The sequence below is a fragment of the Marmota marmota genome, unplaced genomic scaffold, assembly GCF_001458135.2.
Source record: "Marmota marmota marmota unplaced genomic scaffold, marMar, whole genome shotgun sequence".
Lineage (NCBI taxonomy): Eukaryota > Metazoa > Chordata > Mammalia > Rodentia > Sciuridae > Marmota > Marmota marmota.
In genome coordinates, this window is record NW_026000005.1 from 11933075 (window position 1) to 11960716 (window position 27642).

The window sequence follows — 27642 nt, forward strand, 5'->3', positions numbered from 1 at the left end:
CATCTTAAAATGATTCATCTCAGTGAAACTTTTTCTATGTGTAGCCAATAGAAACAGGCCATTTCCTGTTCTGTAGCCGAAAGAAAGCAATAGGGCTATTTCTGTTTAGGATATAAGAGTGTTTATGAACTTAGAAACTAAATGTTCATAAAATATTCCTAGAAAATGATAATTTTTAAGACAAATCTTACCTGTACTTGCTGTCATATATCATGGTATAACTTCTTTCTTATTTTGGAATGGCAAGTAGGAATTTGTTTTTAGTTTAGATGTATAAAAGAGAAGTACAGTGTTCTCTGACCCATCAATGTTTTGCATGGTACGTTTTAAGTGTAGCTTTTATAGGTAGTACACAGTTGAATCTTTTTGGGCGGCCGGGGAGGTACTAGGGATTGAACTCAGGGGCACTCAACCACTGAGCCACATCCCCAGCTCCACTTTGTATTTTATTTGGAGACAGGGTCTCACTGAGTTGCTTAGCACCTCACTATTGCTAAGACTGACTTTGAACTTGAAATTCTCCTGCCTCCACTTCCTGAGCCACTGGGATACAGGCGTGTACCTGGCTTGAATCTTATTTTTAATACCCATTACAATATGCCATGCCTTTTAGTTGGGAGTATTTTGTCCATTAATATTTAATGTTTAATCACATTTAATTCATGTGATTGGCTTAGTTTACCATTTAATTATTTTCTGATTTCCTCCTCTTTTCCTGCCCTCTTTTGGCTTATTATTATTTTTTATTTCACAATTTCGTGTATTTTTTTTTCCCACTATTTGGCTGTATAACTTTGTGCTATTACTTTGTGGTTGTTCTATATACCATAAATATTGTACCATTTTATATAAAATGTAGAAATGGTTCCAGCTGATTATAGGTCTATATACCATTCACTTATTCCCAGTCTCAAGAATGTTTTCACAGTCTTTCCTTTTAACATTATAGTGTATGTTTTGCCTATTTATTTTGAAAAGGGCTTCCTTTTGTTCTCTGTCTTCTCTTGCTCTGAAGCTTGGATAGTTAGGAATGCTTATAAGTGTTGTGGCTTTGAGGAGATACTGGTATTGTGAAATAAGTTAATTTATTATGTTTGTACTGGCAGAGGGCAAGAGCACAATTATGCTTTCCAGGGTAAAAAACAAATAATGACAAAAACTTACTTTCCCTGAAGTTTTCCTTTAAGATATGATAGGATGCATGTCTGGAGGAAGAACACTGATTTAACAAGGTGATATTTTCCAGGTTAGGCAACCATTTCTGAATAACCAGTTTGAGACCATTGTAGATATAAAGATATCGGCAAAATATTTGACCAGCAAGGCCAACGTGGTGACTTGCCTTAAAAAACAAAATTTAAAAATTCCTTCAGGTTTCTTTTCCATCTCCTCTGTTTCCTTCTTGTGGACTCCCTAAGCCCTTGATTAAGTTCAATATGAGGTTAGAGTTGTGGAACACATGGAGATTAGCCATTAAAAAAATAACAAAACAAAACAATTTTTGGGTTGCTTAGTTTAGAAACACTGTGTTTGGGGCTGATCCAGAGCTAGAAAGGGAAAGAAATAGTTGAGATTTGTAGATCTCAGTTGTAGGTTAGGATTTTGAGACTGAGCTATTTCAGTTCAATCAAGAGGATTGAATTCAGGAGAGGAGTTTCCCTGGTGTGATTCGAAAATGCACCAGGATTCAGGATTGAATGAAACAGAGCGCCATTTTGAAGAAAAATACTTGAAATGCGAAGGTAGAGACAGTTATTGAAGTTCAGGGGTTTCCTGAGACAAATTTTGTTCTGGTACATGTACTGTGAACTAAGTAAAAGTCCTAAGAATGGAGGAGGCATGCTTTGAAGAATGCATTCTCAAGTGACTCACCAGGGAAAGGCTGGAGAGCAGAAGATTGAGGTAGTGGTGGCAGTGTGTTGGGTTTCACAGACGTCTTTTGGCATTTTGCTTGGGGTGAACAAACTGAGAAAGGAAATGGCAGGGTGGGGAGCATGGAGTTTTGGAAAAGAAGCCCTGACATTGCCCCTGATGACCACGAACGCAGAACCTCCGTGATTAACACTCTGAACAGAAATAAGATGGAAGAGGAAGTAAGCAGCAGCTGGGCTGTGTTGAACGTGCAACCCAGCATTCCACCCTGATGGAAAATAACAGATGAGCCCCAAACCTCAGTGATAGATACAGCTGTTGGGAAACTTGCAGTGAACATACTTGGTGCTGGGATTCTTGACTCTCCATGAACAGCTGGGTAGCTGCTCTGGAAGCCAAGGGGAGCTGTGTGGAAATATTGGGCTGCCCCTATTGTTCTTGGAACTCAAGGAGAGGACAGAAGAAGCTGGTAAAACCATGTTCTTGATGCGGTGGGTCAGAAACCATGCTCACCCCCCTTTCGTTATCGTCATTGTATTATAATTAACCATTCATTTCTGTGTGTGGTAAATAACAATGCTGACATGGTCACAAAATAATGAGAAGCATATGGGTCACAACTGGTTTTAACTAAAAACTTCTCTAAAGATTTATTTAGGTTCCTTAATTATAGAGAGGTTTGGAGGACTGGCATGTGGTTTCAGTTTACAGTTATAAATGTTGGCCTTGGGGATGGGTATGTGCTAACGTTGCCAGAGAGGAAGACGAACGGGCTTGTGTTCTCTTCAGGGCCCTCTGCCTGGTCTTAAAAAAAAAGAAAAAGTAAAAGAAAAATCTGTGTTTGTAGGCAGTAAGTGTGATGATATTTATACTGTACTTGAGATGAGTGTGTCAGTAGTACAAACAAACTTTTTCAGGCTGAAATATTTTCATTGGTAAAGTGTCACGTCAGTTCAAAGTCATTGGCTATTGAAAGCCTTGAACAAATAAGTACCTCTTTTCGCCTTTGTCTTATGTTAAGATTGTACTCTCCATTAGATGAATCAGCCCTGTCTTTATGGACAGGGATACATAGATAGAGTTCACCCTCTGGGTCCATGGATTCAGCCAATCTTTTTTTTTTAAAGGTGAGCATCTTTTTTTTTTTTTTTTTAACATTTATTTTTTAGGTATAGATGGACACAACACAATGCCTTTATTTTTATGTGGTGCTGAGGATCGAACCTGGGTCTTGCCTGTGCTAGGCGAGTGTTCTACTGCTGAGCCACAATCTCAGCCCCGATTCAGCCAATCTTGAGGGTCAAAAATATTAGGGAAGAAAATCGCATCTGTACTGAACATGTATGCACTTTATTGCCATTATTCCCAAAGCAATATAGCATCACAACCGTTAGCATAGCATTTACATTGCTAGGTATTATAAGTCATCTAGAGATGCTTTAAAGTATTTAGTAGGATAAGCTTAGGTTATATGCAAATACTATACCATTTTATATAAAGGACTTGATCATTTGCAGATTTGTTATCCAGGGGGAGTGGAGTAGATGGGTAGGGGAAGGTGCTTGAACCAATTCCCAAGAAGTGACTACTTCTTTTTTGGACAAACAAAAAAATAAGCTAGTTCAGTTTAGGTGTTTTAGCTCAGTAGATCCATGGAGGGTCATTTGGTGATCTCTTGTGTGTGTTATGTGATTATTCAGTTTTGAAGTCATTTTCCATTACTGTGGATCTAGTAATGGTGTACAAAGGTAAACTGCAGTCCTAGAAGGACTTTAATTCAAAGGCCTGAATTAAACAGTCCATGATGATTTCCATAAATATGTATGATCGGAGAACTTTACTTGTATTTGCCAAAGTGTGCTTTCCTGCATGGCTTACCAAAGATGATAATGGAAGTGGCATCTCTGAATTATTGTCCAGAAGTTGGAGGAGTAGGACGAGAGGAAGGCTAATAAGATACGTAAGCAAAGCTTTCCTTGCCTGCATAAAGGCCATAGGAGAACTGAATCTTCAGGGTTTACTGTTCTTTACAGAGCTCACTCCAGTGCTGACTTTGCCCCTGCTTGGAGAAAGTCCACCCATTCAATCATTTGTTTCTTGGTATTGATTATGATTTAGGTTTATGGTGCTGTGAATGGCACCTTGATAGAAAGCCCCTAATCCACTAGAAGCTTCTCTTTCTGGTAGGGGATAGAAGGATGGTTTTGTAACTAATTATGATACACAAAGATGTTCTGACATTCATTCTGGGCTTGATACTTTTTAAAGCACCTCCATATACTTCTGTTTATTCTGCTAAAGTGGCTGATAAGAAACAAGTTCTGCCAGGGTGAGTGATTTGCTGGAGGTCACATAGGTGGCCATACAGATCTGGGCCCCAAGAGTCACATCTGAGATGTTTTCTGCCTCCATCTTCCGCTTTTCCCTACCATCCTCCTTATGTGGTGATTCACAAGGTGGGTGCTTGCTTCTGCCCTGGGAATCAGAGAATGCTAGAGAAGACTGAGAACGCTGAGCTGCCTTGGATCTCAAGCATGGCTTTGGTTTTATAGAGAATGGTTTGGAGGGCTTTGAGATACTGAAGGAGTCAGGGGTACACTGTTCAAATGAGCAAGCTAGAGTAACCTGTTGCTTAAAAAGACCCTGTTCACCATTATATTCTTTATCTCTCCTTTTCCTCTTATTCATACATTCATTCAAAAATATGTTTAGAATCTACTTATTACATGTGCAGGGACATAGGCTCATTGATGTGAAGGTTACAAAACAAGGCTCAGGGTAACTGTCTTTTAGGCTTTTACCGAAATCCAGCTGGAGGATAAGATATGCTAACAAATCATTGTAAGAGAACACGTGCGATGGGGAAGAATGTAGTTCCTAGTATTTCTGGGTTCAAGTTAGCAAGTACCCTTCTGAGAAAGGGATCTTGGGCTTCTCCTGTTACGTGTCAGGATGATTTTTCCTTAAGATGCCTGACATTTACTTTGAAGAGCTTTGTTGAATACTAAATTCCATTATGAACATAAGGATATCTCCCTCTCCCTCAGCTTCTGGCACATTGGAGGTACGTACTAGATATAATGCACCTTCAGAAGAAAAGTGGTGGGGAAAGCCCTGTGTGGTCTAGATGGCCAAATATGACCTCTCCCTGCATCCTGGTTCTTCACCAGTCTCCCTCCCTCTCATGCTCCCCTGTCTCCCTGTGATTTAGCCCAAATGTAGAGGTGCCATTGATCAAGTGATCAATGCCAGTGATCAAGAGCCGGGATCAGTTCTGGCTCCACTGTGTCATACTGCCAGTGTGACCCTGGCAAATTATGTTCTTGCTTTGTGCTAGTTTTGTGAGATTTAAAGCGTTTAAGCATAAAGGGCTTGGGGACAATTCTAATACATGGTAAATGTTGCTGTTCTTAGTTCTAATGACTTTCTAACCTAGCTACTCTCCTGTTTACAGTCCTGCAGTGTGGCTCCATGTGACTCTATTGTTCTTAATTTGGAATCTGCCTGTCTATCTCGACAGCTCATCTCTCATCCCTCTACCTTATGTTCTGCCTTCCAGCACAATAGAACTGCTCATAAATGCTCTCCCTGACCTGTCTCCATCTTATCATCATATTTTAGACCTTTGTTTGTGCCCAGCTAATTCTTTTCTTTTGCTACTGGGAATTGAATCCAGGGGAGCTTTTCCAATGAGCTACATCCTCAGTCCTTTTTTATTTTTTGAGACAGGGTCTTGATAAGTTTTTGAGGGTCTTGCTAAATTGCTGGGGCTGAACTTAAGCTTGTGATCCTCCTGCCTTAGCTTCCAAGTTGTTGATATTATAGCAGTGCACCACCATGCCAGGCATTGCTGATTAATTCTGTAGGACCACCTTTTTCTAACTCTTGAAGGTTCTTTTTCCTCCAGGTTCTACCCCCTGAGGTCCTTGCCTCGTTTTACACTGCTTTGCTTGTCTTTATTGGGCTCAAAGTCTTGGCTAGATATTTCCTATTAATTACTCCTGTGCTTTTGACTGAGAACTCATAAAAGAGGCTGAATGTTGATTAATCACCACATTTCCGGCTTGTTCTTGATGCATAGTAGACTCTCAGTAAGTACTTGTGAACAAATGAATTAAAGGAAGATCTATTGTAAACACATTATCCATATTGTTAGAAGTATTTTTCAAATAGCTAGGGGGATCAAAACTTATTAGTACATTTCGAGGAAGGAGAGGTCAGCAAGAGGACTGGCCTTCTTCCTTGATGAGGTGCCCTTTGTCATTGATAATCAGAGTGAGGAACTGAGGAGCCTAGGACTGGACAAGAACCACAACAAATCCTATAGTGCCTGATGGGTCTTAAGAGATTGCATTTATTGTAAATGTAGTAGCTTCATGACGGAAATGCCACAGAGATGATACCATGTTCCAAGTCCTGTCTCCCCCGTGTTGAAGATTGAACACCTGAGAAACACAAAGGGCAAGATCAAAAAGTTTTATTTAAAGGATGGAACAGAGAGGGAAAGACAGAGACTCCTCCTCAGAGGAGGGGGTCCAAAGTTGGTGCCTGAGGGAGTGGAGGAGTCTTGCCCCTTTTATAGGTTTTAGATTTCCTTTGTTCTCATGCCCCCTCTTCCCATCCTTCCTGCATGACCAAAAGATGGAGTGATCCAAGGGTGGGAATGAAACTGCTCAGGGGTATAGGCAGGAAGGGAGCCACCCAGGGGCTACTCATTAAGGACTCCTTGTAGGGAGGAACAGTTCTCTGGAGGTGGGTAACCTTGGCAACAGGTTGGAGGAGGGGGAAGTGCTCTGGAGGTATTAGCATTTTATTTCCTTTTGAATCAGCCTAACCCATCTTCCTGACCCCATCATTCATTACCTACCCTGACTGTCCTTTTGCCCCCTCCTCCCATTATCTTTCAACTCCACCCCCTCCTCCCATTATCTTTCAACTCCCATATATTGGTCGTTTCCTCACTATATTGAAACTCTAGTGTGTTGCCTGGGAAGTTCTCAACATTATTCAGTGTAGACATGGGGCATAATGTTTTCTCCTTGGTTCTCTGAATTACCTAGATTTTAATAAAAAGAGTCATCAGTATAGCATGGAGGGTAAATAAAACCTATCAATAGGGTCCAATAAATCAGTGCCATTTTGGTTTAACAGAGAATGCATGGGAAAGGGTAACATGGGCCACAAAGAATGCATTTCTTGACTTGTTTCAAGAATTTGGAGGAAATAAAATGTGATGTCTTGGCTCACTCTCTGAAGCATGTTGGAGTGGCCCTTTAAAGAATCCAGAGTTACATCTGATAAAGCGTTCTAATGAGCTGAATTCTAAGGACTTTTTTCCATTTTCCCTGCAGCTTCGCTCTGTCAGATGAAGCATACAGATCCCTCCGAGATCAAGATAAAGATCAATGTATTCTCATTACAGGGGAAAGTGGAGCAGGAAAAACAGGTGAGGCCACCACCTAACAACCTGACCTTCTCCTCAGTGGAAGGTCAACACTGTGCTCAATGACTACAGTGGAGAGGGCATGTAGGGCCTCCTCAGCAAGACCTTCCTAGCCCCAGGAGCCTTGCTTTTGCAAGAGGCTGCTGGTGAGAGTAGGCTGGGTTTCAGGAGAAGACTTCACTGCATCTGTCACCTGAAGAAGCCAGATAACAGTTGGGATTCCAAACACTGTGGGGATCTGTTGCTGGATTCTGATCCTTGCTAACACGGTCTCTGGGTATGTTAAAGCCTCACCTTTTCTCCAAGACTCCACAGCCTGTGTGATCTTACAGAGTTGATATACTTCCCCAAGGAATAACAAATTATTCTGGTTTGGAAAGGCCACACCGCACCTTATTTTTGTTAATAAGTGAGGGAAAGCATCAGGAAAATGCATAATTTCACTCAAGTCTCCTGTTGAGCCCTGGAGAACACACACACACACACACACATACACACACAGACACACACAATTTATATTTAGATATCTGGCAACCTCTCCATAAAACAAGCCCCCAAAGGAGGGGGTTGTGTTTCTTGTCTTGTGCTTTCATCTGACTTGTGGCTTTGAGTGTGAAGATTGATTTTCCGTAGGATCTTCAGCTACCTGGAAAGATTCAAAAGGGCTGTCCTCTCTGACTCTGAACTTGGAAATGTTAAAATTGCTGTTGATGGAACTGGTGAGGTAGTGGAGGAGGAGGCTGAGGGTGCAAGTATTTTCATATGTTTATCTGAAAAATGTTTTTTATTGTATAAATAAGAATCTCCTAATTGGTCATTTCTTTTAGTATGTAAATGTTGGTATTTTAAGTGTTTGTGCTTTGCATGTTTGTTTAGTTATCAGATTTAAATATTTGGAATGCCCATTGATCAAGAGAAGAAAACCTGCCCTAGCTGGGCAGTCACCTGACTAAATCCATTCAAAAGCTCTTAGATTTGTGACTTGAAAGCCTCACCTTCTGTTTTGACATGGCTTTTCCTTCTACTACATGGACTCCTTCCTCCACTTCCTCTAGGAGTACCCCCTTCCTGCCCACTGTGTACCTAAAGAAGAGTGGTTAGGCAGGTGTCCAGTTCTCTTTCTTGAGAGCTTGGAGACATGGTGCCCTGTTTCTTAGCAGGGTTGTGCACATTCTAGGCTTTGGATGGACAAAATGGAGGGAAAGGGACTGGCATGTAAAATTCTTAGTAATAGAAAGCATGGCATCTTGCAATTGGAACGGGTCTCACATAAGACCTTCCACATGGGACAGCCAGACTCTTCCTTTTGTAGCAATGGAGGGCTTACCACTTTGTAAGATGGCTCATTGAATTTGTCAGATGGGTTCATCTAAAAGTTCTTCCTCTCTCAGAGTTGAATTGAATTCTGCTTCTATCCAGGGGTCTTAACTCGGCCTTTTGGAACCTTCCCAAGTTTTTCTGATTTTTCTTCTTTAGACACTCACTCAATTATTTTAAGTCAACCATCGTATTTTCCTTGGGCTAAAAGTTATTTTTCTTCAAAAATTTCTCATGTGATATACATTCATTTATTATTCATCAGGAAAAAATAATTACTGATTACCTAGTTGTTGAAAGGTGCTCTGCTAAGTACTAGTGATACATTGTCGAGCAGACACCTTCCTGGCCCTTACCAAGTTTGCAGTCTAGTAGTGGAGAGAAACAAGAGCTCTGTACTGGGGCTGGGGATGTGGCTCAAGTGGTAGCACGCTCGTCTGGCATGCGTGCGGCCCGGGTTCGATCCTCAGCACCACATACCAACAAAGATGTTGTGTCTGCCAATAACTAAAAAAATAAATAAATAAATATGTTTAAAAAAAAAAAAAAAAGAGCTCTGTACTGTACATACACATATGTATGTATGCACGTACATGTACAAATTGCATTCAGATTATAAAGGTAGTGAAAGAAAAGTGCAGTGTGCTTATGAGAGCTAATGTTAAAGGAGAATTGGATCTTATTCTCAAATCCCTCATTGTCATGGCCATTTTGTTCTGGAAACATCTAAATCTGTCAGTGTGCTGTTTCAAGTGGCATACTAGGAAGTAAACAAAAGTTTAGGATTATTCTCAGTTGTGGTGGCACTGTCATCTGTCATTCTGTGGACCCCGGGCTTCCATTGATATAACACATGTGTAGGCTTGTATTTTCATCAGGCAAGAGGTTGTAGGGTTTTTGCATGTAATATCTTTTAGGTCAAATCTTCTCAAGTTAATATGGACTGACAAAATTATTTTAAACCTACATGTAGAATCTCATGCTTATTTTTATTAATTTTGGTCTATTGTTAGAATCTCTTGAGAAACTGACAAAATGTGATTCTGCCCCTCCCTTAGGACCACTGTCATCTACTAATCATAAGAGTAGCTGTCCTGCCTCAAGCACTTTCCCTGTGCTGGGCATTGTGCTTTTTTAGCCTATTACATGTAGGAGGTTAGTATTTTGTCATCCCCATTTTATGATGAGAAAATTAAGACTTGGAAAGGTTAAGAAATTTGCCTAAACTTATATAGTAAGTGGCTGGGATGGGGTTTGAGTGGTGGCAGTATGGTTCTAGAGTCCCTGCTCTTATCCACTTTATTTTTTTCTTTTTTTTAATACTTTTATTAGTGCATTATGGTTATACATAATAGTTGGGTTCATTTTGACCTAATCATCCATGCATGGAATTTAACTTATTTAATTTCAGTCCCTGATGCCCCCTCTTTCTATTCTCTCCTCCTTCCCCTATTCATCTTCCTCTGCTCTACTGGTCTATCTTCTATCTATCTATCTATCTATCTATCTATCTATCTATCTAAAAATCAGTGTTTTGTAGGTGTACATGGAATTTACTGTGGTATATTTATAGATACACAGAGCATACTTTTGTCACATTCATTTGCATTTCCTCTCCTTTCCTATCCTTCATGTCTTCATGTCTTGAACATGTTCTTTTTGAGTACCTTACTACCATTACCTGTGTTGGTAAGTCTCCTTCCACTAACCACCAGTGTTTTTTAAAGGAGAGATTTTTGTTTTGTCTCTCTCTACATATAAATGATGGAATGAATATCACTCCCAATTCAAGGAGCCAGCCTTATGTCTATATTTAAATAACTAGGGGGGAAAAAAAACGTGAAAAACATCAGGCCAAAGAATGATCCTGGATTTTGCCCAGTCTCACTTAACATATAGATCTCTCCTAGTAACAGTTAATTGATTGTTTTGCTTAGTTCTGGGTATCTTTCTTTATCTTTCTGTTGTGTCTCTTTAGGTAGTCTCGACTATTCCCTGATCATGCTTATATTTTCTACATTTCTGTTCTAGCCAGTGCTTCTTAACAGATCTTCCAGCTAGTATATCCAATGTCTTCCTGACATCTCTGCTTGAGTAGATATGTCTTAATCTAAGCATGTACGAAATGGAACTCTTGATTTCTGTCTTTACCCTCCTGTAACCAAACTTTGTGATTTCAGTAAACGTGACCACCATTTGATCTAATTATCAAACTAGAAATGTAGGTCATCTCAATTTCTTCCTTTCCTGTATTTCACACATCAAATCCACTTTCCAATTCGGACAGTTCTACATCTAAGCTATATCTCTTGCTAGACTATTTATCCTATTCTTTGTGTCCACATGGAGATCAGTCCAAGCTACCTGCCATAACTCTCTTGAGAACCACTCACAACAGTGGGTGATGATGGTTCTCTGTCTTTTGGCTCTTCCTGTAAGCTATATAACANAGTTGTTTAACCCAATCTTTTTTATGACTAATTATGTGTATATCCATATATATATATATATATATATATATATATATATATATATAATTTTTTAAAAGGGCATTCTCATTATATCAATTTGTTCCTAAGTGAGTCATTACAAGTGGGTTGCGGTCACTTGTTTGATTGGTCCTGGCCAATTTTTCATGTCCTCTGGAGCATATGTTCCAAGAAGGCAGCACATCCACTAATTAGCACTGTCAGGGTATGACATCCTCCTTCTTCAGAGTTAACTATACCACTTGCTTCTAGAGCCAGATTCTGTCTCCTGCTGGGCTCATGTATCTTATTTAAAAACTGAACGGAGGTGGCTGATGCTATTCCAGAGGGTTGGTGGTCATGCGGATAAGGGGAAAAGTACAACTCAAACAGCAAAACACCTCATTCTTCTGGTAGAACTCAGAGGCATGGAGTTTGTCATCCTTTTTGTGTAGGTTTCTCTTTTATTATTTTTCTGCTCAATAACTTGTCCTGTTGTTTCTGTGCCCTGATAACACCTTGGAATCCTTTCCCCCATCATCTCCCCTGGAGTTAGCCCTTCCTGGGATCCCTTTGCTCTTAAGCATAAGTTGGAGAGTGGAGAGCTGCCTCCAGGGATACTGTTCCATGTGCAGCACACAAGATAGGTACTGCTCCAGGCCAGAGCTGGAGGAGGGCCCCACAGACACCCAGAGCAGGGCCATACCCTCATCTGTTGCTGGCCAATGATAGTAAAGTTAAATAACAAGAACAGGCAGAATATATAAGCACTAATATTTACTTAAATTTTAGCAGACAAAAATAATTGTCAAATTGCTACAACAATTTTTAAAAGCCTGTTTTTACCTGTAGATTAGTGTCAGTCCATGGACTGGCTATCTTTGAGCAGTGCTAGCCTTTGGACCATACCCTAAGGTAACATTGCTTAGAGTCACTTGAAGCATTTGTCTTGTGTTTGAGCTATTATTGTGCCTCTTGAATCTCATGATGAGCTCTAGTCTTGAATGCTTCAGCTGTCCTTTATCACTAAATCTTGTGCTGTCAGGGGATGCTCTTCCGGAGAACTGCTGCTTTTGTGAACCACCTGGCTACACTCAGGAGCTTTTCTTTCTGATTATAGATCTCAAAACCATCCACTATTACTCGGTCTCCAAAGAGACACCTAAGGTTTGCTGACTTCTTTTCCAAACCAGTGGTAGAAAAATTCAAATTTGACTATGATTTTAAATTTTAGTCCCTGGGCTGTAAGGGATTTATGTGTTGTTAAAATTCTCTGCTTCATGAAGATTGCTTGTGGGGAAATGAAATGATGGACAGTAATGTAGAGATTGCTGCACAGAAGAGGAGGAGTTTGTAGAGGGGGATCTTTAACTCAGCTCTGAGGGAAGAGGGATGCTAGAACATTTTTTGAAATGTCACATCTCCTTATTTATCGGTTTGACAGTTTTAGTTTTGAGTATGCATAGTTATTAAAGTTCTGTGTTAGTAAATGAAACACGAAGAGAACTGATATTTACTGAGAACTTGGAATGTTCTGTGTACTCTATGTAGAATATCTCTTTTCATTTAGAATCTGTACTTAATAGTTTATATAGATAATCACCATACAGTGTCAGAGGGCTTATTTTATAAGAAGTAATTGATTTAAGTAGGCCATCCCCACCCCTGGCAGACGGTGATGTTATTGGTCTTAAACATTAGAGATAGTCTTAAGCTGCAAGGTTATATAACATGGGCACTTAGGGAGAGGCATGAACTCTTTTGAGCCCTTTGGGGTGCTATTTAATTCATCACTGCTGTGCTAAATAAAAAATTCATCATGCCTCATAAAAGTGCCCAAGTATTTCTAGGTAGTGAGCTCAAAATTCACTACTGTGAATACAGACAATTTGTGGAGAGCCATTCAGGCATTGGTTGGGGCAGGAAGGAACATGAGGGAACCATCAGAGCTACATTTTTCCAAGGACATCAGAATAAATCTTGGTGCCTGAGAAGATGATCCTGAAAGAAGAAAACATTATAAATCGTTTGGTTTCTAACTTTACGGTTACATCAGTTTCGAGGAACTCATCAGCCGTCTGCTAGAAGAGTTATGTAGCCTGCCTTGCTCATTAAGACCTTTGGTGCTAAACCCCGAATGACCTCGTCCTACTTTATGTCCACAAAAGTTCTCCTACATTAGTGACAGGTATCATTGATCTGCTGTAGCCTCAACATCCCTGGGTGTCCTATGCCACTGACTGGGTCCACCTTGAAGCAGAGTGGCTAATCAAACTCAAGGCCAAGTGGAGTGAGCTATTGTTTTGTGTGTTCCCCATCTGAGGAAGGTCCCTCTTGATCCATGTTTGTAAGAATTTATCACAGGTTTTGTGGCCCTCTTTCAAAAATGGGTGACAGACAAATGGTTTTATTTCAATGAAAAAGTCACCAGCCAGTACTCCTCTTATAGGGAAGGCTACATTTCTTACTGCACAACCCATGATTTTTGATCTCTGTTTGGAACAGTTTATGACTGCCTGACTGATGAATTTGGACATGCTGCGGCTGGGTTATATTGCAGCCCTGCAGACTCAGGACTGCTAATAAGGGTATTCTGCTAAGCGGCAGAGAGACTGCTTCGTTGTCCGCAAACAGGTCCTTGTGGGTTTAAGCAGTCTTACTCTTTAGGTCTATGAATCACTAGATTTTTGTAAGTTCAGTCCCTGAAAAAACTTGGGTGTCTTAACCAAGGTGTTAAAGAGATAGAGAAGTAGATAAATGTATCTGTGAATGTGTGTATAAATGTGTGGCTCTTCCTGTAAGCTATATAACATGTGACATACATGACATTGCATTTATCTATGAATACATCCATAGATACCTATAACTCCTGAATAAATATATTAGAAGCCCTGTTTTTTGTTTTTTTTTTTTTAAGTTAAGGCTTGCTTATTTCTAGTTATTACCACCCCCATACATTCAGTGATTGAATCCACATGGAGCCTGCTTAATTAACATGCGTAGGTTTTAATATCTTGGGAGTGGGATTCCCATGCTTTTATCCACGTGATTTCAAATGTCTAAAGACTTAAGTTAGTTATTCTTACTCTTACAGAATTCTAAGAATTATAAATTGTCATCTGTAAATAACCCCTTTCCATTTTTTGTAGAAATTAATTCTGATATAGATATTGTGATCCAGAACTATTTTGTTACAGGTCATTTGTCTGTTAGTGCAAAATATCTGTACAGTCCTAAATGTTGTACCATTTTCTGGTGAAGAGATTTTGACTCAATACTTTACATTTTGTTTGTTCAACTGCTAACAAATTTTAACATTCAAGTGACAGACAAACATGTATGTACACATACATATGCATATGTAAAGTATCTATGAGTTAGAGAAAATCATGAACCAGGAATTGATTCTGCGCAATGCTGATACATTTTGTCAATTTTAAATGCCAGTATTTAGTCAACATAATTAAAAAACTGGACTTGGAAATATGGACGGTGATATTCAGTTCTTGATTCTCTTGAGATATATAATATTTTTCATTTATAGAAGTTATTACATAAAAGTTTGTATAAACATACAAATATTTGAATACAGATTCAAATTTATTTGAACTTTAGCACTAAAGAGCCAAAAGGAAATGAAATGGAAAGCCTCATGAGAATAGCCATTGTTTTCTGTTTCCAGCATGGTGAAGTGTTATGGAAACAGTCCACTCAACTGTGTTGGACCTTGTAGTTAGCTCATCCTTACTTATTTTTCTAAAGTAGTAACTATCTCATGAACTGCTTGAGTTAAAGATCAAGTATTATGTTAGGAAAGTCATCTCTTATAGAACTTGTCTCTTCTTTCCAACTTTCTTTGGAAAAAACAAAATTACTCTTAACCCCAGCTTCCAAAAATTATTAAAACAAGCCTAGTAATATAATTCCTGAAGATAGTTAAGAATCTGAACTTAGATTTTTATCAACTTGGATATATGCTGTTAAAACATGTGTTGTTGGATATATGTCATTGAACTATGTCCTTGAATTATATTTAAAAATATTTGAATTTGCTTAAATAGAGTTCATAAAAGTAACTTCTAATTTTAATTTAAATGAGTAGGTATTGTTGGCTTATAAACAGTTTTAACAGCTAGACAATATAAGCCCAATCCCAATTCAATCCCAAGAGATCTGCTCCCAGTGCCATTTTCAAACAGATTTGACCCTTAGAGAACTTGATCCCAATTTTTTTTTCAGCTCATTATGAGGTCTCTGAGAAGCCAAATCAATTTTAGCAGTCATCAAAATGTTCTCATTCTTGCTTGCCACCTACCACTTCCCATAAGGCAGTTTTCCTCTCAGTCTATCGTGGACCAGAACAGGATTTGCGGAGAATTCAATGTGGTCATGAATTTGAAGTTTGTCTATGGAAAGATCCATAGTTACCAGAATAAACAAATAGCCTGGCCTGGACTTATTATATACCTTATCAGTTTACCTAAGAGAAAACTTACTTTATTTAAAGTGTGGTGTGTTGGGCTGGGGATGTGGCTCAAGTGGTAGCGCACTCGCCTGGCATGCATGCGGCCCAGGTTCGATCCTCAGCAACACATACAAAGATGTTGTGTCCGCTGAAAACTAAAATATAAATATTTAAAAAAATTCTCTCTCTCTCTCTCTGTCTTTCACTCTCTCTTAAAAAAAAAAAAAGTGTGGTGTGTGTGTGTGCGTGCGCACGCGCCTCTGTTTATTTTACCTATGCATGTTTTCAGTCTTCTAGTTTTAAATACAGGCCAGAAATTTGTGTCAAGAAAGAATATCCATATTGTATGTGAGAGTATAGGTGGGGCTGGGGGGGACACAGAATACTGCTGAGAAGATTGAACAGTGAGAAAGAAAGCCTGGAGGTGAATTGGAGACTAGAACCTGGAGTTGGAATGCACTTGTGATTTCTAGAAAGGAGTGCAGAGCTGAGAACCAGATAGCACAGAATGCCAGGAACTTTCTGGGCATGCAGCTTCACCTCAACTGGAAAGACATCAGGCCTAGAAAGAAGGTGTCCTAATGTGACCAGCAGCAGAATTTGACCCTGCATGGATGGGTGGAGGAAATGAGCACTAAAGACTTGAGTGCAGTGTAATGGAATATAGACTGTAAGTGAGGTCAGGTCAGTCTGAACTGAGAGACAGGACTGGGTACACATGGTTTACCAGCTTTTATATAGTAAAACCCTGAGAACAATGGAAAATGGAGGTCAGGAACTTTCAACAATGCAGAATGTGTTATGTGGACAGTGTCCTTTAAAGTAAGAGCAGCACAAAGAGAAAAAGGCTTCAGGGAGATTGCAGTAGTCGACCATCACAGAGCACCATGGAATATGTTTGGACCCATTTTCATTACTTGGAAAGTAAATTGGTGGGAAACTGCAGTCATTGAAGAAGTACCCAACCTCCGACCAAACTTCTCAGAGCTCTATGAATGTTTATTTCCCCTTTACCATACTACAGCTACAGCTCCAAAAATAGTATTATTAGGACTCGAAAACGCAATTCTTGGTGCATGGATTCTTGATGCTCCCTATGTTATCATTGATCTTTTAGTTTGCTTAAAGGCTCTGAAGTACATGTTGAGGAATGCACCAAAGTTGTTCATTTACTATTCCTCAGTGGTGAGAGGTAGAATTGGAATCCACCTGCAGGCCTCCTCTGAAGAAGTAGCAGTGTTGAGATTGCTCTTACACCCTGAGGCAGAGGCACCTCGCTCATACCTGGAGACCTCATGCCCATGCACAGTGGCACTAGAACAAAGACTTGGACAAAACAAGATCTGGGGAGATGAGTGTCCTTACCTCAACTGCCCAGAGCAGGGCATATGTTTTATTCTGCCAACACTTAATAGTTGACTATTTCCCAGATGCTGATTATGGAAGGGCAGAACTGGACAGCTCAACAGGAGACAAACAAATTCCATGGAAAATAACTGGTGGAAAGGAAGCATTCTAGACCTCTTTCAGAGTTCCTCAATGCATGCGCTCATATAAAAGGCTCTCAGAAGCCCGATGATAAGAACATTTGTTTCACTGCATCTCACTGTGGCCTTAAGTTCATTTGACTTTGGGCTTTATCTTTGAACACCCATTAACCTTCCTTGGAATTAATTCATTGTTAAAAGGGTCGCATTCTAGGAGGCGGGTGCTAAGAGAGATCAGAGGAAGGATAGAACCACGAAAACCGAAATTTTGTTCACCTGACCAGTTTGAGCTAAGAATTTTTTGTCTGCCCCATGTGACCTGCTGCTCTTACCAGTTTACCTTTCAGGGATACTGCTGAAGTCTGTGAAAATGACCGTATCCTCAAGGGATGGAGCGAGTCCCCACATTAACTGCTTAGCTTTTTAATTGAATTGGAGAATAATCAGTTGGTTTTCATTGTGAGCAAACCAATTTGATTTAGAAAATATTTTGAGGAAGATCAGTTCTTTTAAACTCTAAAAATACATTTGGTGAAGATGCTTAGGTTACCAAGTTATTTTTGGCTTGAGTCATCTGTAAAAAAAATACAATAATTGTGTGTACTTCATTGCTGTGAGAATGTAATTCTCCTGGGATTTTGTTGGCCATCATTCTAAGTGTTCTTTCTAATAGCTGAGCAGTAACCTTCAAGTACTAAGTTCTGTTATACCTGAATCAGTGATATGTCATTGAATAGAAAGCACACACATTGAAAAATGTTTCTGAAGCATCATTCAACCCCACGAGTAAAGCATTTGAAAACACCATTTAGTGAGTCTTCTTTCCCAAATTTCATGGCCCCAAAGAGGTTTTAAGGTTTCTGCTTAATGAATTAATATGGCTTGTTTTCATCCACAGAGGCCAGCAAGCTTGTCATGTCCTATGTGGCCGCTGTTTGTGGAAAAGGAGCAGAAGTTAATCAAGTCAAAGAGCAACTTTTACAGTCCAACCCGGTCCTGGAAGGTAGGATTTTCTGTGTGCATTAGGTCAGTGTCACTTGAACGTAGATTCAGGTTGAGGGCACTTCAGGTATCTGGCATTCTGGGAGGGGAAAAGGAGGAAAGAGATTCAAGCCAAAACTTGTTGAGCAAGTAAGCATCCTAGGAACTCTTGGCTCTAAGAACTTGAAGGAGGAAGTGGTTGACTTGTGGAAAAGGAACACTCCCACTTGTAATCCTTTTCCCCCTTTTGATTTTTATTTGAATGACTTAAATTTTGCTTAAAAGAGTCAACTGGTATTTGCAATTGATGGTGTAACACTCTTTTATTTTTCAAGAGAATACCTATGCCTGGTTATTTCTGTTGTTAAAGAAACATGAGCTCTATCAGAGAAACATTTAAGGACCAATTTTTTCAGGGCCATAAAAAGCCTATACCTGACTGTAGAGCTCACAGATTTTCAGGTTGGCTCCCTGTATTAACTCAGGCTTCTATAACAAAGTACCACAGACTAGACAGTTTAAACAACAGAAATTTATTTTCTCACATTTTTGGAGATTGGAAATGAACAACAAGGGGCTGGCAAGGTAGGTTTCATCCTGAGGTGACTTCTCTTGGCTTGTAGGTGGCTGTCACATTGCTGTATGTATGTGTGATCTTTTCCTTGTGTACATCAGGAGAGAGAGCAAGAGTGATCTTTGTGGTATCTCTTTTCCCCCCAGTTTTTTTAATTGGTGCATTATAGTTGCACATAGTGGTAGGATTTGTTGTTACATGTTTATACATGCACACAATATTACAATAGGAATCTCTTTTTTTATAAAGGGCACTGATCCCTCCTGGGAGTCACACACTCATGACAGCATCAAACCTTACTTCCCAATATCATCACATCAAGGGTTATTAGCACTTCAACATATGATTTTGGATATAGAGGAACACAAACATTTTAGTCTATAAGACACCATCTGAAAATGAAGCCAGGGAAAAATTCCATTAATTCCATAAAGGATGGCATGTGCCATCAGCATAAACCATTCTTTCCCACAGTAAATCAAAGCCTTTCCCTGTCGATGGGAAGCCATTCAATGCACTTCATATTATAAGCATGCTTTTACTGTCATGCAACACATTTACTGGTGGTAGAGTAGGGTTCACCACCGTAGCACTATTGGATTAGACACATCTTTGCTGTAGAGGGTTGTCCTGTGGCCAACATCTCTGGCTTCTGCTCACTAGATGTCATTTGTACTCCTACCCCTGGTTGTTAGAATCAAGAATGTCTTCAGACACTGCCTGGGAAGTCAGAACCACAACACATTAAAATCTCTGGGCTAGAGAAATAGTTTGGTTTCTTTGTTCCAAGTCAGGAAGGACAAGATTTAACACAGATTATGGCACAACTGCTCTGGCTAGGTGGGCACCCCGCTAGTGTGGAAGGCAGCCCTGCCCTATTGTGTTTATTCTCAGGCCCAGCTCCTCCTTCCCTTTTGGAGATGCTCCTGAACCCTGAGCATTCCCTTTGACTCCAAGAAACACTTCCGTGCTTCATATTCTCCATTTTATTATAAGGAGACACCTTGGCATCTGTATCCTGGATGGTAGGATATGAGAGAAGCAGAGACCAAATCATCTATTCCGTTGTTTTTGACCTCTCCTCCCCTTCAGTACTTAACCAAGAAAGAAGCTATAGAAAGTGGTATCTCTTCATTTTATTATTGTAATATCTGACTTTTGTTGATTCGTTTTTGCTTTTAAGTTAATGAGTTCCTCATATGATATTATTCTGTAGATGCTTATTTTAAGAATGCTGTGATCTAAAGGAGCATTGCTAAGGAATGTTATAGCTTGCATCTGTGACTAGAATCTGGCTCTTTATTCAGTGGTATTTCAATCTAGGCCGCAGTGCGGGAAATGGGAGAAATGTCTACTGTGGGCCTGTATTATCTTTTATGGGAATGCTTTACTTTTGAACTGGAGCTGCTACTGTAAATGAACATTTAGAACAATGAACTTAAAAAAAACAAACGAGGAATGTGTCTCGAGTGTTTTATAATGGAACACTTGTTTTGGATTCTGTGGCTCACAATAAAGGACTTCAGTGTTAGGATTGTGTTTAGTAATGTGCAACTCAGAATTGTTTGATGAAAAGATGGCTTGTGGCTTGCAAAGGGTGCCCTAAATCAAGTTTTTTTTTTAAGCAATTCCTTCACTTGGCCCTGACCTTCAAGCTGCAATAAACTGTCCTTTATGTGACAGCGTCCTGTGCTGGACTTTGGGGCTTTTAAGTTAGTTAACTTGGCACCCACCACAAAGGCCTAGCAAAGAAAGCTTGAGAATGTCGAGTTTTCATGATAACTTGGTTAACATTTGCCATTATCAAGATCACACTTGTAAAAGCTTTGGCCTGTGTGAACAAGGGATAAGCATGGGAACCTCCCTAGAAAATTCCCTTTTTTGAGTATTTCCAGTGCACAGGTTTCCTTGCTCAACACAGCATCTTGTTTTCTTTCTGTTGAAGAGAGAATTTGGTGTTAGGGACTAACTGAGCCATCCAGGCAGCATCCCTAAAACAAAGAACATTTTCTGTGTTGATTTTGCAAATTTTGTCTTAACTGATCTCAAGCCAACTATTATTAATTATTTTAATTAAAAAAAAAAAAACCAGCCACCTAGTGTGTGAATTAGAGCACATCACATTTAGGTGCTGAATATTCAGAGTTACCTTCTAATAAATGTGCTCCCTCACTTCTTGTTAAATGACTATTTTGAAAACAAGAACCAGTTTTTAGCCTCAGGGCTCATTTGAGCAATGATTGCTCCAATTCTCTTTCCTTGCTTATCTTGAATAAGTTCTGGAGGCCTCCAGATATTTGATGTCCAGCCTCTTGTTCCAAAAATCATTTCTGTTGGCCATTTTATCATGCTTTCTCCTTGCTAGCTACCTCTGGATCCCAACAATAGTCTGTGTGGATGGATCACTTGGTAGAATCCATAGTCTCCTATTTCTCTCAGGCTCACTAGACCAATTTACACTTCAACAAGATCCTTAGGCAACTGGGTTGCGTATTGAAGTTTGAGATGCGCTGTTGGGCTTTCAAAGATTCAAATGGGGGTTCCCTCTCCTGATAGATATGTCTTAAGCTTATACTGCCTCTTTCTCTGCTACCATTTTTCTAGATTAATTTGCCACTCTCTAGTGCCCAGGCTTAGTTAAACAGGGGCATTCTGTGCCTGGTGAGGGTCAGCCACATGGTTCTTGTGGACCCTCATTTGAAAAGGAGTCCCTTGGGAGATTTGTCTCCTCAAAGCAACTAAGAATGAAACAGGCTCCTATTTTGCATTATAGATCAGTTTTGTTTTCTTTATTTTCTGACAAGTTTTACTTAGGTCTGATGGACATAAACTACTGAAGCTGTGTAGCATTTTCAGGTTATTGGAAATGACTGTCATTCCCAAATCTTGGTGTTTCAGAGTTATATAACTGATCATATTTAAATAAGTAGTTTTGTTTTAAAATTAATTGAAGTGCCACATGCTTTCTTCTCTGATCTGGAAACCTAATCCAGTTCCATCAAACTTTTGATATTCAGAGTAATTATGAAATAGCCTGTTAATAGTAGAAGAATAAAAGCCACTCACTGGCTACTCACTTGACTCCTGTTTGAAAAGAGTTAAAAGGTGTTGAATTAGGTAAGATTAAGTTTATGGTAATGCTCACAAAAATTCCATGAATCAGAGGAGTAACTTGTTGTTTTTCTATGAATTTATAATAAGACATGGAAATTTTAGCAACTTATTAAAAACTTTAGTTAAGCATATTTTTATGGAAAGTTTGTACAGAAATGTCATTGGTACAAGTTGTATTTGCCAGCAGTTATATTTGCTGTATCTTCTGCTTGAAATTATTTTTTTTCCTGTGAACTTTAACCATGCATCTGTTTTGTTCTTACTAGCTTTTGGAAATGCCAAAACTGTAAGGAATGACAACTCCTCTAGATTTGTAAGTATTTGTATAAGCTTAAGTGTTAACACTAATATTTAGCTTATGTATGTTTAAACAACCAGGAGATGTTTAATATTTCTTAATACACACGTTTTTTAAAATACGAAAAGCACCATTCCTATTGAGACACCAAAAATTCTATAAGGACAATTTTTGCTTTCTAAGATTTTCTTTTTTTAATAATTCTTGGAGTGATAAGCTGTTTTTTTAAAAATCATATTTTCTTGTCATAGTCTACTATAAAATTCCATGAGTAATTTAAATGAGACTATTTAGGAAAACTTTTTACTTATCTGAATTTTGGTATTATTATTAATCATAATTAAGAATCAGAAATTATGTAGAAAGAAAAACTCTCAAGTTTGTGTAGTCTGTCACCCTTATCCCTTATTTAGTGGGCCCAGAATTTATTCTAAATCTTGATAGAGGTATAATCAATACGATTGATGAGAAATACCAAGGGTGTGTGGGTTGGCAGGGGGAGCTGAAGCTGATTGATGTCTTGAGCTTGGTTGATCTAGTAGATGCTATTTCCACTAATAGACACTTGTCCATGTCACTTTTCCAGCCTGGTGTCCTCTCTTACTCCAGCATGTGCCCCCTACGTTGGGCATTTGGGCCCCTCCAGCTGTGCCAGGCTCCTTCATGCCCCTGGTTTTCACAGAGACACCAACACTGCCTGGAGACAGCTGGGGTTTAGGGTACATGTGATAGTGCTGTTTCAGAATGGCTCTTTTTTTTTCTGTAGTTTCACCAAGTTTATACATTTTTATGACAAAAAATCATTTGCTTTCTGAACTGTTTTCTCATATACATTACTTGTGCCACTGGAGACCATTTTTGATGATCTTTTATGTCTCTCTACCAAAGGCTCTTCCTGATCTTTCTCCCCCTTCTTTTTAGATCCCTTTGGCTTTTTTCTTATTAGGGTTTTCTAGTGCTTCAGGAAGAGAATGACCTCAGGTGAGGCAATTTTGAGAGTTTAGAAAGTGGGAGGCTAAATAAATTTCTAATTCCAAGGCTGTGAATTTTTTCCATCAGATTAGTCTGTTAAGTTGTTATAACTGATTTGAGCCATGCCTTCTCCTGTTGTGGAAACACGGCTAATCTCATTGCATAAATAGAATTAGAAGTGAAGTATGGGCAGATAGAAGCAATTCCAACCATCAGGCTTCTTATGTGCTAGAAATTTTATTTGGTTTACCAATTATGTGCACACACACTTTTAAATATTTACAAAAATATTTAGTATTTAGGCAGTATAAATGCATAAAGCCATATTGCTTAAAAGGTCATTACCATTTAGTAATATTTGAAATCTAGCGAAAGGCTTGGCAGGAGATTTAGCTTATTAAGTAGCTTCAGAGAAATCCTATTATAACACAGGTATTAGGATGTGAGATTAACGCTTGATTATAGGCTAAGTCATTTCATGCCCAGTTTTTAGTAATTTCTCTGCTTTGTGGTCTATGACTAGACTAGTAATACGCCCAAATATATGTTATAATTTTTTGTAGTAGGATGCTACAGTACTTAAAGTTACTGCTGAACCTAATAGTGGTTTATGTATTATGTATTTCTACTCCAGGGAACTTGCAGTTCCTTCAGCTGGGTTTAGTTAACCTAGAATGAATTCCTCAATCTTTTCTCTGAACAATTGGGAAAAGTCTGCTGTGTTGCAGTTAATTACATGCTCATCATAACTGACATTGGAGACCAGTGTACCCAAGGACGGCCCCATGGTGTCCTCCTCTCCATCCCAGCAGATCTGGTTTGACATATCAAACTTCATTTAAGAAAGAGAATCAACTGGTTTTGAAAAAAATATTTTGAAAGTCTTTTTCTTGCTTGACCAAGTCTTCCTGGGAGTGGGCAGCGCATTGAGCATCCACCATGTGCAAAGTGCTGAGCTAGATGCTGGGAGCACTAGAAAGAAACGCTAGTGTTGGGGAAATTTCATTACTCAAACTCCAATGCAATAAAATTTTTGTATGAAAATGATTCATTTGTTTAAAACTGTTTTAACTAATAATCGGCCTCCTTGCACCTCACCTTGCAGCCTGCAATCTTTCCTTAGCAGCAGCTGGAATCATGTCCACAGAATGAAGTTCCCCTGGCTGCCTTACTGAAGGGCTCCATGGTGCCCTCTTGCTCCTAGATTATAGCATGTGCTGCTTCAGGCCTCCTGGGTCCCCACCTGAGCTGAGGCCTGCCCTTCTGGGACCTCATCTCTGCTCCTTGCCCTCTTTCACTCTGCCCACATGGGCCTGTGTGATCCCCAGGCACACCAAGCACCTTCTAGCCTCAGGCCTTTGAAGTTGTGCATCCTTCTGTATGCTGTGCTCTGTCCCTCGACCTTCACATCACTAGCAGTGTCTTACATCAAATGTCACTTCTGTGACACCTTTCATAAACTCTGTGACTTCAACTGGTTTTTATTTTCTGAAGACTTTTTTTTTTTTTCATCTCTGGAGTCAATGTATTCACTTACCTCATTGATGTCACCACAACAATGATAGGGGCCATTGGAACAAGTACCTTCTTATGCACCAGTTTTTAAAGAAGCTTATGGACTAGAAAAACTAGACATATCTAAAAATAATTATAACACAACACATCAAAGAGCAAGTTCCCCATGAAAGGTATAGGTGAGACTATACAGACATCCAGAAGAGAGAAACTGGAGGAATCTGGGGCAGGGGACAGTCCTGGGAGGCCCCAAAGATTTAAATGTGTCACAGTCGAGTGGAGGACAGGAGGAGCTAGTCTTCCAGCCTGAGGAAGCCTGAAGAGAGGGGCCACATGGACCTGCATGTACCAGAGTTCCTGGCTGCTGGACCAGAGGGTGCGTGAAATGAGCCTCAGGACACAGGACTGGAAAGATGGGTCAAGGCCCCAGCTGGAGGGCTTCAAGTGTCAGTCTTAGAGTCTCACACTTTAATTTCAGGTGATTGGAAGTTGCTGGTTATTGCTAGTAGACTAGCCGCATGATCAGAAAACCAAGCTTCTGGCAGAGAATCAGGATATGGCTGCACAAGAAGGGTGCCATTCCATCATCAGCGTAATTCTCGCTACTGACCAGCTCTTTTTCCATGGTTGGCTTCCTTTTCCTTTCTCTACAGTGTTTCTTCTTTTCAAATCTCCCATCCTAGTCTCATACCTTCTTTAAAAAAAAAAAACATGATAATATGAATTATAATGCATTCTGCTATCATACATAGCAAATTATGATAAAAGATTTTTAAAAAGCATGGTCCACCATATGGTCACTGCCATCATTCAGGCCCCGCTAACTGAATTAATTCTGCATCCTGTGCCTCCCCTGTATGTGCGTCCCTGCACATGCATGTCTTACACTAATCCCTCCACCCGAGCTCCAGATCTGTTGCCACCTGTGCTCAAGGACCACTTCTGTTCTCTCCTGTAGGGTCAACTGCTAACCTCCTCGACAGGATTATAATCTCTCTTTAGTAGCTGCTGTGTCCCCACCATTGTAGAGGGTCTTGGTGTCCACTCAGTTGCCTAGACCACATCCCTGGATGTTTTATATCCTCGCTTATTTCCTTCTTCAACCCAGGCCTGTCATTGTGATTCTCTGGGTAGCTCTCAACTCTTTTTTCTCTTTTTGCTGCTCCTGCTTGCAGCCTCCAGCATTTCCTCCCTTACCACTACAGCTGACTGCCATCAGATTTATCTAGTCTTGCTCCTTTCTAGTCCATACCCCCACTAGCCAAGTGATCTTGTAAACAGGCAGGTCTGTTAAATGCCTCCTTATTTAAGATGTTTCAGTGACGTGGCTTGCTGTCAGGAGGACATGTCAGTTTCACAGTGTGCTCCAACTTTCCCCTCCACCCCCGATTCCCCACTCACTATCCCTGTTCTCCTACTCACTTCTCCTGAGACTTTGCATTTCACTTGGGAAAGACTCCTGCTCTTATTTTGTCCTGCTTTCCATGCTTAGCAGCATGACCCCATGGTAGGGTGTATCCTACACCAGAACAAACTGTTTCCCTTGTCAAGTCCCCTCCAGAGCGTATATGTTCCCTGAGAGCAGAGACTGCTTTGCTTTCCTGTATTCCTACGTTGGCATTGAGGAAGTACTCAATAGACAGTTGCTTAATGCATAAGTAGAAGATTTAAAGGGTAGATGACAACGAAAAGGAGATGGTGAGACAGTGTGCCTCAGCTAGTAGAGAGTCACAGAGCGCATTGTTGACCGAGTTCCATGTGGTCGTGTTTCTTCTCCCTCCCCATCGTTTTGAAAATTAGAAAGAGTAATATTTAAGGAGAATTATTTATAAACCAATCTAACTATTACTAATGTAGGACTTGAAACAAAATCCAGGATTTGACATACCAGATCAACACATCCTTTTCTAAACAAGAAACAGATGTCGGGGTTATTCTTTTGTTCTTGTTACTCTTTAGGCAATTATAGACCATTTCTTTAAAAATCACAGAATTGAACTCCATGTGTGTCTCAAGATACCATCTGTAAAGCGTAATATGAACCTGGGTTATATACTGCTGTATAATCTAGGTCAAAAGCCAAAAATAGTAATAATGATTATTAGTCTTTGATTCTGAGCTAGTCACACCACATAATTGTGTATTTGATCTGAATAGTTATAAAAACAGAATGGTTTATTTACCCACTGTCCAATATCTTTGGAGTTTATAGCCGTGATTTGAACCTTTTTTGCCTTGAAAAGTAATTTATCTTCCAAATCAGTGCGTATGTAAGGACTACTTTATTTTCCCTGATTTTTATTCTTAAATTGAGTACATGCATCCTTCAGGAGTTTGGAACACATATCTGAAGTGGCAAAGTGACACAATGGCCAAGAAGATCTGTTCTTAAATTAGCGCCAGAATAGATTGCTTTGAGCTAATGGGGTATTTAGTATGAATTATTTATGGAAGCATATTGTTTTACATCATGGTTATATAAACTGATTTTCTTAATTACATTTAAACAAGTGCATAAACATAAGAAGTTAGTTTGATGTTCTCTAAGAAGTACACTGACTGACTGTTTTGAGGTAGACTTGAAAACTCACCAAGCCTTTCTTTTCTTCGACAGGGCAAATATATGGATATTGAATTTGACTTTAAGGGTGATCCACTGGGAGGAGTGATAAGTAACTGTGAGTATTTTACTTAAATCTTTGAAGAGAAGTTCAGTATGGTAGAACATATAATAGAGTATTTTAAATACTTGACCTTTAAGAGATGGGTATAAGGATATGTTTCCTTTTCTTATATTTAGACTTTTATCCTTTGCATTTCACATGGCTTCATAATATAATTTGTAAGTCTTTTTAAAGATCACTTAATAGTCTTTGAAAATATTTTTAGAAGTCTGCTAAAGAAATAAGTTTTTGTCCAGCTGTTTTTTATATTCCATAAGTCTTTAAGCCAATTCTGTATGGAAAAGATCTAAGGGTTATATATATATTTTTTTATTTTTGGTAACCAGGATTGAAACCAAGGGGCATAAACCCATCCCCAGCCCTTTTTTAATTTTGACACAGGGTCTTGCTAAGTTGCTTCAGTCCTCACTAAGTTGCCAAGGCTGGCTTTAAATTTGCCATCCTCCTGCCTC

At 39.5% G+C, this 27642-nt stretch overlaps 1 protein-coding gene across 6 annotated transcripts in view; it reads left to right on the plus strand.

The window, feature by feature from the left end:
- Positions 1–27642, plus strand: part of Myo1b (myosin IB) — a 150902-nt gene that overhangs the window by 55858 nt on the left and 67402 nt on the right. For all 6 annotated transcript variants that reach the window (XM_048808199.1, XM_015481163.2, XM_015481165.2 and 3 more), the window contains 4 exons: positions 7224–7318; positions 17951–18055; positions 21988–22034; positions 27121–27184. In XM_048808199.1, the coding sequence (XP_048664156.1) occupies positions 7224–7318; positions 17951–18055; positions 21988–22034; positions 27121–27184 (311 nt within the window). The remainder of the gene's footprint in view (positions 1–7223; positions 7319–17950; positions 18056–21987; positions 22035–27120; positions 27185–27642) is intronic.